The sequence below is a fragment of the Phalacrocorax aristotelis genome, chromosome 3, assembly GCF_949628215.1.
Source record: "Phalacrocorax aristotelis chromosome 3, bGulAri2.1, whole genome shotgun sequence".
NCBI lineage: Eukaryota > Metazoa > Chordata > Aves > Suliformes > Phalacrocoracidae > Phalacrocorax > Phalacrocorax aristotelis.
In genome coordinates this window covers 108,410,821-108,425,273 of record NC_134278.1, presented here as the reverse complement: position 1 = coordinate 108,425,273, position 14,453 = coordinate 108,410,821, and the positions used below count along the sequence as shown (strand labels likewise).

Below are 14,453 nucleotides of genomic sequence, written 5' to 3'. Positions count from 1 at the left end.
CCTGTTCTGCTATTCTTGCAGGCTATTTTTCATATTTTCACCATATGAGTAATCCTACAAGATACAAACTTTAATAAGGATTTATTGGGACAGGAGGTATGCAAACAAAAATTAAAGTAAGAAATTATAAAAGAAACAGAACAGTTAGCGCCTGTTAACCAGGACAAACCATAAGAGTGGAAAAGGCAACCTCATGGGTATGGTACCATGCCATGTAAGTTTCCTATTTTAACTTAGATGCAGTCTGGGTGAGAATGATGCAGTGTAAGAACTCTCAGAACTCACTGCTCTGGGTTCCCACCAAGTCAATGAAACTTGATATGCATTGGTCATTCAGACACAAGCTGAAGAAAGAAAGTAATACAGGCAGGCATGACCCCATGGACTCTGAAATTCTGCTGTTAAATTATTAATTGCCCTCCTGAATATGACAGAATTGTATTGGACAATTCTGTACAGATATACCAATTATCTCTTGATTATCTTAATCAAGAAATGTTGGTCTCAGCAGAGATTTGGAACACAGAAGTGCAAGTCACTAGCTAGACAGTCCAACAATAAAACAACAGGAGAGAATATTAGGAAATACTATGCTTATGAGGAAAACCTGATTTGATTTTAACATATGCTGTTACTTCAATGACAACCAGAGATTAAAACTAAGAAGGTGCATAATGAAGAGGGGAAAGGTTTTGTGCAGGAATAGAACTCGGGAGTAACCTTTCCTATACTCAGTATAAAGAGAAAGGAGGGGGGAAAAAAAGGTACAGATACTGAGTAGAGGAGGGAGCTACCTTAAATAAAAAAGGTTTTTCCTGAACTCTTAACTGGGAAACTGTTTTGCAGATTTCCAATCAAACAACCACTTTGAGCCAAGTCTTGATCCCTTACAAACAGTCTAAATTGCAGTGATGATCACTAAACCACAGACTAGGAATTGTGGAGCCCAAAGAGCTTCTGCTAATTATATGAAATTGATTCTCCAGTTATGGGAGGTCAATACTAAGAGTTACTCATGTAGTTTACTTTTAAGTGCAGTTTAAGGGGCACAGAATGATGCTCAGACACGTACCAAAGTCTTTAGAGCAAATTTCAAGTTCTCCAGATTGCAAAGACACAGCTGAAGAGGAAGCTATGGCACAACACTATAAACAAGGAAATAAAAGCATCATCATAGTGATTTAAATCTGCAACAGACCCCTAACTAGAGCTTGACTTTTAAAATATTCAATCAATAACTGGAACTGACAGACGAAAGATCTACACTGTATTGATTCATTCTTAATTGGCCTGATCTTAACTCTGCTCATTTACAGAGCCAATTCAAACATGAGAAAAAAAAACCCCAACCAAACAAAAAACATTTGACAGGTGAATACTACTGGGATCTGTGTCACCAGGAAAAGGACAACAACCTCTCAAATAGTACAAGATTATGTATCTATGGACATAAGATAGACTAATAAACTTGGTATTACCTGATTAACACACTCTTTATCAAATAAAATTAAAACCAGAATGCACAGCAAACTGATTATGTACATTTAAATGAGCCAGTTTTAGGTTTGGGGTTTTTTTTCCATGGTTTTGTTTGTTTGTTTTGTTGTTTTTTGGGTTTTGTTTTTTAATAAAGGGTATGTTTGGGAAGGGTTAAGAAAGATCTGCAGCTTTCAGAATCTGAGATCAGAAAGGTTTTCTGAATTAAGGTCATAGGTATATAGAAAGCTTGAATTTGCTGCTTATGCCAAGCAACAAATATAATCCACTAGGAAATATAAGAAACACTTAGTTCATCCAATGACAAATTAAATAAATACTCCCCATTAAAGATCAGGTTGCAGATTTATTAGTTATTTGAATAATCTCCATAATGACAAACATGCACATAATGCACAGATATCATACACAGCCATGTTGAGTCCAGAAATCAAGCTCAGCAAGAATTTCAGCATCTTGAAATTGTATCCAAGAAAACACCATAAAAACTGTGTCAATGAAAACAGTCTCCGGAAGGAGAAAAAAAATAAATAAAAAACCAACAACAACAAAAAAACCCTCCACCAAACAAAAACCTATGTGACCAGAATCCCTGCACTTATAAAAACACTAGTGGTACATATACATATAGGTAGCACCAATAAAACTACAAAGCATATGGTAAACTATCCATCACTTGGAAAGTTTTTCAGCCAAGCATGGATGTCTCACTGAAATATACAATTTAATTCTAGCACAAAGGGTTGGGTTCATGACAACAGTTGCTGCACAAAACTGTGTGGCCCGAAACAGGAAAAAGAGCAACTAAAGAGGTCACGACAATCCTGTAACCACTCTTCTTTGGTTCCAGGGAAGAACTGTTAAAAACTTGTATTCAAACTCCAACTGACTAGAAAGATTGTTGAACAGAAGTAGTTTAACAAGTTTCATTTTTATTTACTCAAATATTTATCACCCTGCTGTAACTAAGAAAAAAATTTGACAAAGCAGTACTTTATTCTTTAACCCTAACAGAAACCCACAGAACTCTATCAACCAACTAAATCACCAAGATGATAGCAAGGGAACATATTATATAGGTTTGAAATCTTTCCCATTCACAAATGGTCACCACTCTTTGACTAAAGTCCAAACAGCTTGAGAATAGAGAAAAGCTTCAAATACTCTGTATAAAAGCCCCTTTTTTTGCATCAATATGTTCATATTTCTTTTTTTTTAAAGGACGTGTTATTGCAGTATAGAGCAGCCCCAAAGACTCACACCTGATTTTATTACAACACCTGAGAATGCTTGCCTTATATATGCTTTCCAAACACTTAAAACAACAATAACAACAATAAACAACCCCAAGACTCACACACAGTTATTTGCAAACAAGAACTAAGCGAAGATAATGAAATGGCAAGACAAACCCTGATGGATAAATAAATTCTTCTACACAATTCTTATGAAGTATTAAATTTAAAAGCAATTACAAATTATCTTAGAAGTTAATGCAACCTTCTACAGCAATCTAAATGTGTTTACTACCGATTAACTCTTGAGACCCTCTTTAAAGCCCAAGTCAGATGACCCAGTGCATCTCTCTAACAAGATAACCATTTGCAGATTTTTATACGAGGGACCCATTTCACCACATTCTAAGTTTTACAGTGAATTTTACAACACGGGCAAACATTTTCACCTTTATGACAGCTTTCAACATTATTTCCCCTGTGCCTTCTCATTGCTTTCCAAAATGCTGTATTTCGTAATGCTCAAGTCTCTGAAAACCCAAGTTAAAGTACACAGCACTTCGGTTCAACTCAGCCCCCCTCTGGGACTGGCGTTGCTTACAGGAGCCATCTGCATGAATTCTGGGTGCATTTACTGTGTAACATTCATGAAAGAGCATTCAGTGAGTCTGGCTGGCAGGATAACTGTTACAAGGACATCTGGGGATTACGGTGCCTGGCAAAACTGTATCTATAACACACAGGGATTAAGAAGTAAGGAGATAATTCACTGGAGTGGTGCTACCAACCTTACACATTTGAGTGGATAGGGGAGAGAATAGTTTTGCTTGTAACTTGACAAGCGGGCACTAAGGTAACAAGCCTTGGTTTTGAGACCCAAACTAGTACATCAGCTTGTAGTGTACCACATGCCATCACTCCAGAATGGTGCAGGAACACTGCGTCCACAAGGCAGCATTGCCATGTTTAATTACTACTACACTACCTGTTTCCAACTCTTTTCTAATTCTGGCCTTTTTTTTGGTGCTTCCTAAAGCAACTAAAATGGTACAGTGACACCTAATGTAAAGGGGGAAACAAGACCAAGTCTAAAAAATGCCAATATTTATACAAAACAGATTATATCTCAAGAGGGTTACATATAATGTATATAGCAAAATATAAAACTATGAGATTAAGGAATGAAGATATTTCAGTAATTCAAAAGCAAACAAATTTTATCAGAATTACTCAAAACTCAATATTACAGAGCAAAGATCTTCAGAATTAGACTCACACATCAAAGAAATATAACCTACTAAAACAACTGCAAGGCTTCTCAACTATAAAGTAGTGGCACCAATTGTATAAATGAGACATTACTGTATTTGTAAGTGTGAATTCCATTGTGCCATTTACTTTCCCCTGTAAATCCAATTGTTCCTATCTAGGGAACTGCAGGTGGTAAGCACAAAAGCCCACAGAATGGAGCTACTCAGACTTCTGTTGCACTATTTCTATATGGCTAGCTTTCTATATGGATATGGCTGGCTTGGTAGACCAGTGACAGCAGGGAAATGTCATGTACCCGACTTTAGCTAGGCCTGCAGTGTGTCCCATACTGTCCTTTAACCAGATTGGTAACATATGGACTAGGTAAGTAGACAATAAGGTTGGAAAAAAACTAGCTGGACCACCAGGCTGAAAAGGTTGTAGCGAGTGGTACAAAGTCCAGCTGACAGCTGGTTACTGGGCCCCAAGTGCAGATACTGGGGCCAACAGTTTAACATCTTTATTAACAACCTTAACAAGTTAACTGAATACACTTTCAGCAAGTCAGATGATTCTGAACTGGATTTGTTCACACTTAAGGTGTGACAACTGAAGGGAGATATCCTACTGCTGTCTTCAGTTACTTAATGAAAAGGTAAGTGATAGGACAAGAGGCAGTGGACAGTAAACTTCAACAAGGGAAATCCCAATTAGATTATGGGGAAAAAAATTTCACAGTGACAGTGGTCAAACACTGAAACAGACACCCAGAGAGGCTGTGGAATCTCCATCCTTGGATATCCTGGAGTACTCATGGGAGAAAGTTGGAGGAGTACCACCTTCAAAACATTTCTATCCTCTTTTACAGGACAAGCTAATTAATAAAAGTTATGAAAACTACTGAGAATCACAGAATCTGAACATTAAGTTAAAAAGCTGAACAAGGAATATTTTGCAGTGTATTTTCCTTCTTGTTTCTTTTTAAAAGAGAGTTAAGATTGTTAAAACATCATTAGACTACATAAAGCTTGTTCCAGAATTCATCTGGTAAAGGCCTTAGTAACATGTGACAGCATAGCCCTACAACATTCACCTCTTCTGAAAAGTAGATGCAAGTCATCACTCTGCATTTGCCTGCTGTGCAGTGCTGCATGTACTATGAATTCACATGTTTTTCTGGATTCTTTGTGAAGCGTGTACTGGAGAACCTCTACTGTATTTGCTCCCCGAGCTCTGAAGTGAGACAAGTTCTACAATACTTCTCTGTAACTTTCTCTCTACACAGAGAATACCTTATTTCGATATCTAAATGTCAAAGTAAGTAGAAGAAACTGTGCAGGATTATTATCTCTATGCTATAGTTGGAGAAGCAGAGATTTGCCAGTTAAGTGACTTTCTCAAAGTCAGAGAAGTAGCTGAATCAAGTACAGGAAATTAATAAAAAAATTTTCAACTTCTATTTTTTATGTTGGCAGTGAGAAAGATAAGCCACATGTCTGCCAATGAGAGAGAAAATACATATTCATATACTAAGTGTTTCTCCTATTGGAGCATGTATACTTTTTGGTAGCTTCTAGTCATTTATGGTCCAAAACGGCTGAGCGGAGCTGGATGTAATGAGAAAATGAGAATTCCTTCACAATGCAGTGCAAGTGCCCTTGATTTCCGCTTACTACACTCCCCACTGTCACTGTGCTCTTTCTTTTCTATTTCTAGGTACGTCATTCCCACCACCACCCAAAAAGAATTTTCTTGACTGCTAAATAGGAGATGACAGAAGCATGTACATCATTTACAGAAAGAAATCAACAAACCCTTTTTGAGCTTTAGCAAGCTTCCTCCTGTATTAGCATTAGAGCAATTTAAAACAATACTTGAAATGCTTTTGCAACCTTTAGCCAAACTCAATCGTGACTTCTTCATCACATTTACTGAAGTAAGTTGGGGTAATTTTATTTTCAAATGCATGCAGCCCTGAATTCCAGATCTGACCACTGAGTCACTGTCTCCTTCCCAAACCCATCTGTTGTATCCCTGGGCAGACAAAACGAAGTTCCTCTGGCCAGCAGAAGAATAATTAATAAAACAACTCTTCTAACACAGAAACAGAGTGACTTTATACCACGTATTCAACTGATGCTCTAATTAGTAAGCCAGAGCTCTGAGACTCTCGTCCCTTCCAAGGCTCAGACATCAAGTAACAGAAGGAGAAACCAAAGGCGGTTCCAAAGCAGTTCATGAGACAACCTGGCACCACTCAGCTGTGATCAATCACATCCTTTTGCAGATAAAGGCTGAAGTGTTCAAAGCAGGTGGGCTACTGGCAGGCAATCCACCTCAAGAGAATACACAGATAAATGATATTTACTTTTTCCTACCTGATATGCGTTGCCGGAAGGGACTCATACTGGCGAGAAAGGAAGAGCTCTCTGTGCTTCAACTGGTGTTTCTGTTTATCAGTCAAGTCAACCTCAATTGTAGTTTCAGACTCTTCTTCAACTTCTTCTGCAGAGAAGCAGAGCGTAGGTCGAAATTAACTATATTGCATAACACCATTGCAGCCATTTCACTTGACATCCCCCCCACCCCTTAGCAACCTCCCTTAGTATTTCAAAGAAAAGATTACCAAGACTACAGTTTATGTAACTTGACAGATTATTAAGTATTTTGAGTTCTATACCTTCTACTTAAACTCTCTAAAAAATTATGCTCCTCTCCTACTGTACTACCCGTTGATGTCTTTCACACAGCTGTAAGAACATCCTGACAATATTACTCCTTCCTTTTTCATCTTCTTTCATCTGTTTCTTCTCTGGGGGGTGCCTCTTGCTTGCTGACCAGTTCTGGTTTAGATTTTCTGTTGCTGATATTGGTATTACTAAAACTTTACAGAAGTCCTGGGGAAAAGCATATTTTCTATGAACAGAAATTCACTAAAACACAATTGCAGTCTAAAACTGCCAAATTGCAGTCTAAAAAAACTGAAAAAGCCTACTGCCTTCCATTATGTTAACCATATTAGATACAACAAATACAGATTATTTTCATATTTAAATGAGATTTTAAATTATTTCTATTTTAAGCAAAACGGCACTATTTGACCTAGAAGATAGCACCTATAACAGCAAATCAGAAATTATGTAGTTCTTTTTGAAGGATGTTTTCAGTTGAAAACTACCTTTTATGATTACTCTATTCTGAAATTCTCTAGTACTACCTCATGTACGATAAAACCAAGGAAATCATTCCCTTTTGAAGACTTAAACCAACTGTAAACTGGGAACATAAAGGAAGAAATAAAAGCAGATACCAGGAAGCATCACGTACAGAGCTAAAGAGCAATGTTCACAGTGGTTGCTAGATTGTCATAAGATGACAGGCTCTACAAAATGGCTACCCTGGGATCTTCATGGCTGAAATCTGCCTTCCTAGTGGATTCCTGGGATGTGTGGAATTTGAATCTATACTTGCTCTAGCTTCCCAGAAAGGATAAAATGTCTCCGTGAATACTGTATGCAAAACTACAGATACTTTAATAACTTCTCTAAGATTTGGCAATTTTCTACCTGCTAAATCATCCACTAGCTGCAAAACCCAAGTGTACTTTATAAAAAGTCTCAGAAATTAAAAAACAAAACCTCAGCATTAGATAGTATTTCACTTAACTACCTACAACAGATCACCTCATCTGGCTCTTCCAACAATAACCATTTTTGCAAACAACTTACAGGCACTATCTCAAAATGAAGCCTCCCCTGTATCCTCGTGGCAACCACAGTTCTCTCCAAATGCAATTCTATGCTTTCATATTTTTTTTAATCATGCCTGTGTGTAACTCGTTCCACTTCTAATAGTTCTTTCCACACAAGTGAAATAACAATACACTCTGATATAACCAACTCTTAAAACCCAATTCCATACACTTTAAGCCTATCTTGCTGTACACTCTCTGAGTTGCCTTCCTTGTTTTGGCTTGTTTTGTTGGGAGTTAGAGTAAAAAAAAAAAAAAAACAAAAATAAAAACCAGACACCCCGCCCCAGCCTCACCTGACACATGTATAGGTTAAAGTCAGACCACAACTCAGTTCAGAATTATTCTGGCATCTATAATACTAACAAAAAATAAAGCTTAAAAAATCCGTGCAAAGGCAAAACATTTTTTTTTTAATCAAGCAAGTATTTTAAAAAAATAGAAATTTATGTCAAAAGGGTTATGTTTCAAGCAATTAATAGCTACAACTGTTCCTTACAGTAAGCAACCATTGTAAGTTACATTTGTATTTCAAAGTTCAAGCATTAATATTTTTTCTTAAAATACCTAGACGTGCCAGTGGTTGCTTTATTGGTTTTGTTTTTTTTTTTTTAAATAAATGTAATGCTTGTAGTATTCCACAGGTCCAAAGTTCTCAGTTGGCTATTTATTTCCTCTCTGCTTCCTGAAAAAACTCAAAGCAAGGTAATCTTGTGTCATAACCACCGGAAAACAGCTGACAAAAAGCAGTCCATTAGAAAGCAATTTAGGCATCCAAACACAGGTGTCTGTGGCATTTTAGACTGACATGTCCAAAACACCTGACTGCAGATATGGCACAAGACACAGGAGAATGCGTGCCATTTTAAAGTGGCTGCAGGGAGCTAGAGATGATATTCCAGAGAGTTTAAAATGGCTTTAGACACCTATGCTCAAGTATCTTAATAGCTCCCTCACAGTCAGATTTAAATTTAAAAATAATTTTTAAAAACCCCAAGACTTTAATCATGTATCTTACATACATCAAGAAAGTATTGATCCAAGAGCCTGAAGCTGGAATTTAATGTCCCTTACGTACATCTCTTAAAACACTCCAAACCTAAACATGAAAATGTAACTTTTTGTTTTGTTTTTAGAAATAAAACATGTATGTTTTACTCTGACAGGCTCAGTAACTAGAGCAATCCAAGACCAGAACAGTTCCACTCTTAACACAATATACTTTACCACCAGGATATTTTTACAATTTTCTTGATCAGTGTTATAACACCAACACTAACAGTAGGATTACCATTCAGTAAAACAAGTAATAGTTTGCCCCAGAAGTAACACAAACCTGTACCAGGGAAGGAAACACTGGATAGCATAAAGAAGCGAGAACACTAAATTTGCTTGATGGCAAACACAAAATCAATTTGCTGGATGGCAATACAAAGAATTCTGCACCTGAACAAACCTTTAGATAGCTGCTTTCAAACCAGGTTTTTGCACAGATCAGGCCTTAACACCTATTAGAAGAAAAGTGGTGAAGAACTTCCAGTAGTTTTAGAGATCTCTTCACCTTTTTGACTCAGATTTGCAGCATTTGTGAAATTTAATTTGCCATCCCAGGAGAGATTATTCCTGTCAAGAGGAGTGAAATGGAAGGCACCTGTAGGAAATCACAAAGTAGCACTAAGCTAAACACATTTTCAGCACTCAGGAAGATTAAAAAAGTAATGGCTCAGAGTGAACAAGTATTTTAACGGAGGACATGGTGATGACATATACAGGCCTCATTTTTCTAAGATTAGAGCGAAAACAAAATTCACTTTAAAATTGTTTAGCTTAAAAATATTTTGTAAGTCCTAGGTATGACTATAAAGATTAATACAACCAGTTTTTGAAAATAACAAAACGCTCTTTAAGGCCTTGGGTGAAGTTTAAGATAATGTTTTTTGTGGTACTTTTCCTTGTTTACAAGATATATTTCATTATTTAAAGGACAAATCCCAGAGAGCAAAAGCAGGCATCTCCAGTGAGCTCTTAAATCTTTAGGGGCTATTTATTACACATGGGCTTTCTAATCAGCAACTGTAAATACTTACTTTGATTCTGAAAACCAGAGTGATCTCGTCATACTTTCAGTGGCATTGCTGCAGACTTACCTTTTCCCTTTTTCCATCTGATGTAAAGACGACTTAACTGAATCAAGCAATGGATACCAGGAAGAAACTGTAATCGTCACTCATTTCACATACGCACCACCACTTTTAAAAAACGCGATGAACTCTTTCCCTCTTCCATTTAATTTGTGTTAGAAAATGGTGGTGTTAGTGAACATGACAAGAGACAACTGCCCATGCCACCTTAAAGTTTGTATACAATGTCTTTGTTTATAGTTAAGCAATGTGATGACTCAAGCTTGCTACTAGGAAGAACTGCTTGTTTTTACAACTAAAATCGAACTAAACTGAGGGCAAGTCTCTAGAAACACAATACACCCATTTAATATAAAATGGTTTTAAAATAACTAAAAAAACCCCTGAAAGACACTTAAACATTTAAATGCAACTCAAACCACTCTAGAGTTAACCATCAGCTAGCAAATCAGTTAAATTCCTCTAGCATAGGAACTTCCTTAACATACGTAATTCTTCAACAAAGTCAAAATAATCCACCATGTGCTCCCCGCATCCTCTGCGCAGAAAGAGATTAGTTTACACATTGAAAGCTATCTTCAGGGAGGAGTAGTAAATCTTCAGTTTTAAAAGGAAGAAGAAAGTTCTCCCTCTATTGCCACCAAACCACCAACAGTGTTCTTTTCAGCAAGAGGTTGGCTGGATCACAGCACCATGAAACACAGAGTAATTCAGGCTGGGAGGGGCCTCAGGAGGTCTCTAGTACAAACTCCTTCTCAAAGTAGGCTCAGCTGTGAGGTCAGCCCAGGCTACTCAGCATTTTATTCAGTTGGGTCTTGAAAACCTCCAAGGACAGGGACCACATAACCTCTCAAGCAACCCAATCATGGTGAAAAAGCTTTTCCTTATATCTAATCTGAATCAATCCTGTTTCAGTTTAGTCACTGCGAAGAGTTCAACTCCTCTGTAACCTCCCCATAGGCTCCAGGAGTGCACCTGTCCTCCAAACTGAACAGGCTCAATTCCTGCAGCCTCTCCTAGCAGGGCAAGTGCCCATTATGGTGGCCTCTGCTGAACTTGCTCCAATTTATCAGCAAATTTCCTGTATCAGGGACTTAAAAACTGGATGCAGTATGTAGATGTGATGCAACAAGTGCTGAATAATCAGCGGGGATGATCACTTGCCTCGATCTGCTGGCTATGCGCCTGGTGACGCAGTCCAGGATGCAGTTGGCCAACTTCACCGCCAGCAAGTTGCTGTCTGCCAGCACCCCCAGGGCCATTCCTGCAGAGCTGCTCCCTGACCCCCTCTGTCTTCAGCCTGTACCCCTGCCAGGGGCTCTTCCTTCCCAGGTGCAACACTTGGCTTTTGTCCCTGATGAATATCTTCAGGTTCTCAACAGACCATTCCTCCCGTTTCTAGAAGTCCCTGACTACCAGCCCTTCCCTCAAGCATATCACCTGGTCATTCCCCCAAGTACAGTGTCACCTGCAAACATGATGAGAGTGCACCACACTACCTGCTCCAGTCACTGATAAAGACAGGTCCCCTAGAGATCCCTGTGGGATGCCACACAGAGTGTGAACCCTTAACAACCACCACCCTCTGGCTCAGACAATGGAATGAGTTTTTTAATCACCTAGTCGTCCCTTAATCCAGATTGATTCCAATTCCTTGGCCTGGGGCGCCTACTAAAAATGCTAGTGCTGGCACAAAAGAAAAAAATAGGAATAAGACATTTAAATTGGGAAGACGTGATGGGGAAAAAAACAAGACCACTCCTCTCAACAGCAGCACTGACTGACGCTGAATTAAATCAGCGCTGTAACCAAAAACTGAGATACATTAACTTCCTACCTCTTAAACTTAATTGCTTCCAATTTTGAAATTGTATCTCAGCTTAGCTGCATCCGGCTCATCCAAGCTTCGATGGAGAGATTTAAATCACTACCACAATTTTTGGCGTTACAGCAGTTTCATTAAGTTTGTTAGAATACCTTTAAAAATTTCAGTTCAAAGAATGCCACTAAGCCCTACATTCACAACAGTTTATAAACTTTTTTCCTTTCCTGTATACCTTTTCTTCTATACTCCGCCCCAAAACTATATACAGCATAGGTATCACCAACATATTTTAAAACCTACAGATAAAAAGCTGACAATGCTTAACAGCAGCAAGCTTGCCACACACATCAAAGGAAAGACGGCTGCGCGTCTCTTAAGCTTAGCTGGTTGCGGCAAAAACATCAAATGCACATTTGGCAGTTAGATGCTACGACAGTAAGAATTATAAATATGGATTTTGGGGGAGAGGGAGTAAATCTATTTACTGCCAAAATGAGTACAAAAGATAAACATGAAGTCTAACCATCTGAACAAGTCTATTCAGACTGTGAATGAAGAGCTCTCTTAGGTGAGCAGTCGGCCAATTTGTTCATCTGTGTGAGGCTTCTTGCCACGTGTTGTGTTGTACTAACTTAGTTGTGATACCTCACCCCCTAGTGCTGTAGTAAAGCAGTTTAATCAACTTTGTGAGCTAAGACTATGCATAGTTATACTGTCAATTCGACTGAGAGTGTTTACCAAAGCTGAATTAATTAGCTTTACTTACACCATATCTGTTAGTACAGTGTTCAGATGGCTGTTAGAATATATAACATCCATTTTATATTTGCTGTTACTGTCAGGTAGGATTAGAAATCTAAATCACAATTTGCATGGATTATGAGTCATTTAGATAGCATACGACTATCTAAAGTGTGAATCTGAGCAATTCCACAGGTAGGAGAAAAAAAACCTGATCAGTTGTGTTTGCAAGGAATACGTTACTTTTAATTCCTATTGGAGAGCAGATATACACGTGGTCTCTAAGTGGTTATTCAGTTTTCTGACGCAATTATCCAGGTGATCCTCCCACACTATCTCATCATTAGTTTTCTAAAGGAGATCACAAAACAAAGAAATAATTACACTGCACAACCACTAAGAAATAATACGCCATGCCTACTCTCCAATAATAAAAATTATTTCTAACATCATGCAAAAGGTTTGAGTACTTCCAAGTAGCATGTGAAAATAGCAACAATTCCCAGGACGACAGTCAGTTATAAGCAACTGGGTAACTATCTCATGTTTATCACAGGCCTGTAGCAAAAATATTTAATTAAAACTATCACAGTTTTCATTACCAGCAAACTCCACCTTCCAGAACTTGATGGGTGGGTTTTTTGGATAACTGGTTTTGGAGACTTTTGAGAGCAAGGAGCTTGTGGGTGGAAGGCAGAGAAGGATTAACGTCGTAAGTAGTATGAATCATAATGTGCTACATTAATAAATATATCCTAATAAATTAAATGTGACATGAATAAATGCCAGAGTAAGCACACTAGTTTTTAAACCTTATTATTCAGCACTGCAAAATAGTTTATGACAACACTACAAAACAGAAGGGACCCACAGAAGCATGAAAACAATTACACGCAGGCAATGGTGAAAGAGCTGGCAAGCCTGTATTGTAAATCTGAATTCGATTTTTCCCCTCTCTCCCCCTTACCTGGCTTCTGTCTCACTTATTCAAATGCAAACTCTTCCAAATGAGAAAATGTGCTGTTACAGGGCTCAAAATGTGTTTGGTCAGGTGTACACCTGTATGAACTGTAGCAACCTGTTGCAGCATGTGTGGAGCAACAGTCCTACACAGTATTTCTTTAAGCAGCTTGTTAGTAGCAGCAAGCAGCAGACTCAAAATTGTGCCACAGACACAGCTATTTGCAATATAATTAATATTTTCAATGTCCAATTACTGGTATCAAGCTCATCAGCTGAATCAGAAGCCAATTAGCAACTCCTCTGATGTGTAAATATGTTTAGAGCTGTGGCAGGAAGAAAGTGGAAAGTTTTAGTTCTACCCTCAAATCCAGGCTGGCAGACCACCCACAGCGCAAAAGTGCACATGGGGAATCTGACACTGCCCAAGAAATCATTTTTTAAATCAAGATATACAAAATCTATCTGGTACAATGCCATGTAACCTGCATGAGTAATTATTAGGCCTGATTTTGAGAAAAGGGAGATCTGTATCTTCTGTTTTGATAAGACTGACGCTGTTAACTTTTGCCATCACTTGGACTTTCACCATTTCCATACAGACCTCCTGTACATAATACCTTGCTAAAACAAGATGGTCTTTCCTTTAGAAGAGGCAACAGGTGTACCTGATCTAGTTAGTTAACAAGTAGCCTCTCCTTAACAAAATGCAGTGTAAATACTTTTAAAAAAAAAAATTATGTGGAGAACTAAGAACACCAAAATCTGTTACGTTTTCTGTATGAACCCAGAGTCTACATTTAAGATCTACACTAGCATTTTCTTTCACTGTTACAATGATAACCACGGAGCTTCAGAGATCTAAACAGCTTTTCTAACATACAACTCACATCCTCAGTAGCAGGTACACAGCTTTTCAAAATTTGTTGGCAGAGATGAAAAGGCACAGATTGCACAAGCACTTTCCTACCCCTACTTAGAATGGCATATGATTCTGCTTATAAAACACGAATTATTTATCTTCTACAGTATCTCCTTCCAGAAGGGATGAA

The 14,453-nt window shown here is 38.0% G+C and overlaps 1 protein-coding gene across 2 annotated transcripts in view; it reads right to left on the bottom strand.

The window, feature by feature from the left end:
* Window positions 1-14,453, bottom strand: part of MTA3 (metastasis associated 1 family member 3) — a 136,117-nt gene that overhangs the window by 106,309 nt on the left and 15,355 nt on the right. For both annotated transcript variants that reach the window (XM_075089023.1, XM_075089022.1), the window contains exon 4: window positions 6,362-6,488. In XM_075089023.1, the coding sequence (XP_074945124.1) occupies window positions 6,362-6,488 (127 nt within the window). The remainder of the gene's footprint in view (window positions 1-6,361; window positions 6,489-14,453) is intronic.